Source organism: Lytechinus variegatus, chromosome 8, assembly GCF_018143015.1.
Source record: "Lytechinus variegatus isolate NC3 chromosome 8, Lvar_3.0, whole genome shotgun sequence".
NCBI classification, from domain to species: domain Eukaryota; kingdom Metazoa; phylum Echinodermata; class Echinoidea; order Temnopleuroida; family Toxopneustidae; genus Lytechinus; species Lytechinus variegatus.
In genome coordinates, this window is record NC_054747.1 from 27,332,195 (window position 1) to 27,338,464 (window position 6,270).

Sequence of the window (6,270 nt, forward strand, 5' to 3'; positions counted from 1 at the left end):
GTACTTGCTATGTCTAGCAGGCGTATGGGACAAGCTTAAAGTTTGTCATTGACAAAATTTATCCAAGATTGTTCAAGATTAATCCAATAGGAATATCGGCGGTCATGATTAGATCAAATCATCAAAACCCCTCTCCATGCATTGGTGTGATCGATATGGCGGGGCATTCTTGGACACGACCGTCTCACAAAGACTGATACAAGTGAAGCTCATGAACGCATCACAGTTGTACTGTTCTCTGATTTTTTGTTTTTTTTTTGGCTTAGGGCAAAAATACATGCAGCCATATGAAATGATGAAAGTAAATAATAATGATTTTGGTGGTTATCGGTGAGAAGTTCTTTCTCTCTCTCCTTAAATCTAGTTCCCCCTTCTAGAATGATGATCTTTCTAACTGGAAGTGGAATTGAATCGCTGCAAACAGTCCTGAACGTGCAAGAAGATTCACCGACTTCAATCACTTGTAAGACAATTGCCTCATTCCCAGTGACTGAATTATTGTGGACACTAATTGGTAACGATACCAGTATCCCCATAAACGGAAACCTTTCTAAGACGCGTAATGTTATGGATGATACTTTACTTGACACCGAAAGTAGCATCACAATACACCCGGAGAAGACGGACCATGGGAATTTAATTCAATGCTATATATCTCTGGACGGGGTCTTTGTCGCCATACTTACAGCCACTTTAAGGGTCATTGGTAAGTAATAAATTCCATCATATTGTGCTCGCAAGATTCGTATTAATACCACAAATGTTGAAATGAGAAAGTCTGAAAGATGTTATTACGATCCTATATTATTAAAACTACTTCCATATTGTAGTTATCAAAACAAGACATTTAAAGATAGTTATTTGGCTCATTCAGAAGTTGATGTTATCTCTAGGCTTCCCCTGTCGATAAGTAGAAATTTCATTGAATCATTTATGAATTACATACAAGTAAAGTTGTATTATTCTCATAAATGTCTTATATTTTTGTTTGTCTGAAAAGGCCTACCAGATTACATCATAATGACAGTATCGGAGGAACTGCATGACGGCATGGAAACCAATATAACTTGCAGAGCTTTTAATGGATACCCTAAACCTCTAATCCATTGGTACATCGGATCAAAAAACGTGACAGATAATTCATCGCTGAGTTCTTCAGGGAATCCAGCTCATCGCTATGATACTACGAGTACACTGTCACTTATACCATCGAGGTTCCACCATGGAAAACTTTTGATTTGCCGGGCAATTCAACCTATGATACCCGGAAGGCGGTCAGTGAATGAGAGCATGTTTCTAGACGTATTATGTGAGTATGTTATCAAATAAATTGATGTTATTATCAAACAATAAAAATTTGGGTAAATCAATTTATGTTTATCAAACTGTCAAAACTTGGGTAAGACGATTCAGCATGCGACACAAGGTTATACAAATATTCATGGACCGGCAAAAGGTACACAGAGTTGATTCCAGAAATCGATAATCTAGGTCAAAACGCGTATTCGGGATTCCGCGAAGTATCAGCGTCGGAATACTTAAGTGCTCAAGATTAAGTGCTAAAAGTAGTATACTTACCCATAACTCTGTTTGTAAAATATCCCTTCCCAACTCTCTACTTTAAATGCTTAGCTATTCCGGATCCATTTTCTCGGCTCATCGTCGACAAGAACCAGACGACATCTTAAACCATCTTTGTTTGAAAAGAACAAGGACAAGTTAAAGGTCAACAAAGGGTAGAATCAGTAAGCATTTGAAATTGGTCATTGTCCATTTTCTTCACTGGCCAAGACAGATATTACTGTTCATTTCATTTCGTAACGTTTTTATGTTGTCCTCACTCTGAAAAGGAAAATTATATACTTTGCTTGTGTTTCATCCTTTGCAATTGATCTAAAATATTATTGATCTTCTTTGTTGTCTATTGATCGTCGCATAAAAAAATAAGTTTCAGCCTCACATTACCATTTTTTCAAACTTGTTTACACCCTAAAACGATGTTGTCTGTATCATCTACATGTAAGTCTATTTTTTCAGTCTAATAAATAAGTTTTACTTCATCATACGTACCTGTTTTATATTATCTGCTTTTTTCGGCATCAGTGACCTGCGTCCTAGAGTGGTTTGTCATTTTCAGAAATAGATGGTATCGCGCTGCTACAATTTGTATAAGAGTATGAGATGATTAAAATAAAGTCCAAACAATAATGTTCTTTATTCATGGACTATTTGCTTTCAAAAAAATATATATTTAGAGCATGATGATACACAGCTGATCTACGGTAGATCTGAACTAAGCGAATTCATTTTTTGGTTTTCTTGATTTTGGGGGTACGTTTTTTAAGTCTATTTTTTGAAGAGTTTGATTATAGATGTACAATTGGGGTGTGTGAGTAAGTGATGCTCTGCACGATAATATAATACAAATAATGCACATGACATTGTACATGTACGTGAGTGGAAATGCGGTATGCGCGAGGTTTTTGGAGAAAAGGTGATCTAGGCGAGTTTGCAATGTGCGCTATGATTTTGTTTTGTTCCTGCATTTCATTACGTAGAAAAAATTGTCTTGTTTATTTTTTACCGTATATCTAAATCTAAACCATTCCTTGTACATTTCCTGTCGAGGAAATTCATGAACATAAAATGTACAATAGGTTGGCGGCCAAAAATATATAAATAAATCCCTTCCAAAGTCTTCCTAGCATGTCTTAGATTTGTTATTTGTTGCTTTTTTTACATTTAATAAGTCACACTCTTGTTTGTACTTTGATTAACTATTTGGTTTCCTAATAATTAACCATACATGTACTTCAATCAACTGAAATTCTATTACACCCTCATATAATTAATTACCATTCCCCTTTTCGTGTAAAACTCTCAACTTAGTTCATGTCACATCAGACCATTGCTTTGAATGCGTGTTTCATTTATGAGTATTTGAATTTCTAATGCTCTGCCATACTTTCCCATTCGTCATATTGTTTATGTTTTTCTGTTACACATAAATTTATTTACCTTCCTTTATATGGTAGCTTAAATTCAGTTGATATCTAAGAAGTCGTTTCCCTGAATATACATGTACTTTGGGTATGAATCTTGATTGTTTTTTAATCATTATTTGTTATATACTTACTATGCTGTGTTTTTTTGTTAAACCCGCACATAACCGTGACAAATGTCATACACTCTCAAAACTCAATAAATTGACCTACCATCTCTGTCTCTAATTTGATAAATGACTAATTTCTGATTTTACCTAATCTGCATTTTATTTATTTTTTCTTAAGTATTAATTTGATAACCTTGTTTTTTCCATTCATATTACAATGAAGGTTAATTTATATAGAAGTATTGTAATTACATGTTGAATTTATTGCTATTTTGTGTTATTCCATGTAGACACCAGCCAATGTGGAGAACCTCTCGACAGAATTTTCAATTCTTTTAGGTGATCCCCAGGCATTGGCTGGTGCTCAATTTTACATTTCTGTTGTAATGTTTCTATTGCTGTCATGTTTTCTGCCTGGAAATGAAATAAATAAAATAAATAAATAAAAAAATACCCTATTCCTTCAGAAGTACACTTGTTTTTCACCTTCATCTTGGATAATGCCAACATATATTATTACCTTCATTCAAATAAGCACAATGCTTCGATTTCCTCCATAGACATTTATTATTTTTTACAGAAAGTAATTTCCCATGAACGCTGGCAGTAAGAGCGCCAACACTTGTTAAAAGATTGTAGCTTATAGCTACATTGTCGCTTTCATAGTTATGAAACCGATTCGGTATTAGATACCACAAAGCCAACCACGTCATAAATCACCAATCGATACTCTAAAGCAGTAAATATATATTTGTCATATTTGTAAGTTTACATATTTTCTCCCATGTCATTCACTTTGCTCGCACTCGTAGTCAGCTGCCGTGAACTGAAGACTAACTTGCCATTGTGTTACCGTTACATGCTGGATGATGTTGGTCATTCGTGGAGAAAATATGTTCGTGTTTCTTGGTATTCTCTCTTCAACAATAGGTAAAGTTATGTATACCTATTTGATTTTCTAAAGTAGTTCAAGTTGGGAACTTGAAGATTTTTAAATGTTATTAATTTGTATGTATATATATATATATATATATATATATATATATATATATATATATACACACAGTGGCGGACCGTGACCCGGAGGAGACAAAGCATTGAAGGGGCACTGTATTATTGTGAACAATACTGTGCCTCTCAAATGCTTTGTCTCCTCCGGGTCACGGACCGCCATTCCACACAAGTCCTACTCAGTTGTGCTCGGTGTTGAACCTCATACATTATTGTGTACCTATCCTCTCCTCTATTTTCTCTTTCTCTCCTGTCCGCTTATCCGCCTTCCTACCGCTTATTTATTTTTCGGTATCAATCACATTTTTCGCGCATTATATTCTTTCCAGGTCATTTTATATTTTTTTTCTTCTTTTATACACATCATTGAATCCAGTTTGCTTGAGTCCACGATGGCATGTGTTCTACCTACGTTCAGCAGCACCCATCCATCTTCTCAGGGCATTCTCCCCTTTTTCTTGTCTTTTTCGGGGGGGGGGGGGGGGGTGGGGAAGGGTGGATATATTTTAGGACGGGTTGTTTTGTCCTATACAAATTTTTTTGATAACTTCGTATTTATTTTGTGAGTATTATTTCTCTCATTTATTTATTTTTCTCATTTCATTACATATATCTGTATTTGTACTTTGTTATTGGTTGTGTTATCTATTTTTGAGGGGCCCACATTGTATACAAGCATTGCTTTTTAGTGGGTCCCTCCATTTCCATCTTAATTTAATTTCTATTGAATAATAGTATACTTATTTAAAACCCCCGATGTGTTGCCCAAATTGTGTATTTTTTTCGCAACATATGTATTATTATGTTTGTTTCTTTGCAACGGATACAAATACTTGTTTATATATGGTATACAATTTGTTTTTGTTTGATGGACGTGAAATAAATAAAATTTAAATTAACATTGAAATATTTATACATACCCCCATCCCCCTATTGGCAGAGCAAAAAAGGGGAAAGAAAGGAAAAGAAGGGAAGAGAGAAGAGAAAAAAGAGGGGAAACCTAAGAGGAAGAAGACGACTGAATAACATAAGATAGGGGGAAGACTTGGAAAATAATTAAGAAGATCTTTCATGTCACTATATAGATTTTTTGCTCGCGCTTCTCGCTCGCATTGCCTTTTAGGTGATTTACATATTGGATTTCCATATTTACAGTTTGAATATCAAGTTTGGAAGTCAATATACAAAACATATTTCATCTGGAAAATCGAACTTTCATCATTTTGTGTGATTTACAAATTGATTGTTAAAAGGGTTCTGTAAAAATGTCACTTTTATGGTCTGAATATTAAAATTTTCTGCTCGCGCTGCGCGCTCGCAAATTTCGATTTATCAGGTACCTATAATTTTCGTGTATACCATAAAGTTTAAAGATATCCCTTTTCGGGTCGGATTGTCGAAACGTATCAGCTATCGCTGCACGCCCGCATTTAGATTGGCGAGTTACATGTATGTATGTCTCAATATTGATTATACAACAAACTACTTAAATTCCCCTTTTCATGACAGTGTATAAAAATCTAATAGGCTCCCACTTTGCGCTCGCATTAATGGTTAAAAATATATTAACTGATGTATCCTAGTTACAATTACAAAAGTGCCTGAAATGTCCGGTTTTCAGGCCGTCATATCATTTTGCGCCCTCAATTAATAAATAAGATATTCATTTAATAACTGATCCTTATTCATCTTGCGCTGAGCAAGAGGAATAGGAAGACAGTCTTCATTTTCATATTATGTCCTAAGGATGTGCTGGTATGTAAAAACTCAATAATGAAAATATCAGCTCTTTATTAAGTGCGATCCATATCCATCTCACAATCTTCCAACAAAGTGCTTGAAACATCGAGCTGAAATCGACTTCTTTTCAGATCGGAATATCAAATAGTTTAAGCTTGCGCTCTTCGCGCTTGCTCGATTTTCACGATAAATGATTACAGAATGCCTATATTCTACATGTATATAGGTCTAAACACGGAACATGCGCGCGCATGTTTATTCAATACTCAACTTGTTCTCTATTCAAATCATAAACCAGTTTCAGATCACAATATCAAAAGTTTTCTGCTCGCGCTTTGTACTCGCACTATTAATGTAGAAAACCCATATTACTCATTTTATTCATGATTTACAAAACATGAATAGAG

At 34.8% G+C, this 6,270-nt stretch overlaps 1 protein-coding gene across 1 annotated transcript; it reads left to right on the forward strand.

Annotated features, from left to right (window-relative positions):
* Window positions 1–543: 543 nt before the first annotated feature.
* On the forward strand, window positions 544–1,506 carry LOC121420070. Its single transcript, XM_041614597.1, has 2 exons — window positions 544–706; window positions 1,001–1,506. Exons 1-2 carry the CDS (start codon window positions 568–570, stop codon window positions 1,327–1,329), a joined length of 468 nt encoding a protein of 155 aa, XP_041470531.1. The 5' UTR covers window positions 544–567; the 3' UTR covers window positions 1,330–1,506.
* The last annotated feature ends 4,764 nt before the right edge of the window (window positions 1,507–6,270 follow it).

Excerpts from the sequence above, each read along its gene's own strand:
- LOC121420070 (XM_041614597.1), top strand. The coding sequence starts at position 568 with ATGGATGATACTTTACTTGACACCGAAAGTAGCATCACAATACACCCG. Across the intron at positions 707-1,000 it reads AGCCACTTTAAGGGTCATTG|GCCTACCAGATTACATCATA; the intron begins GTAAGTAATAAA and ends TTGTCTGAAAAG.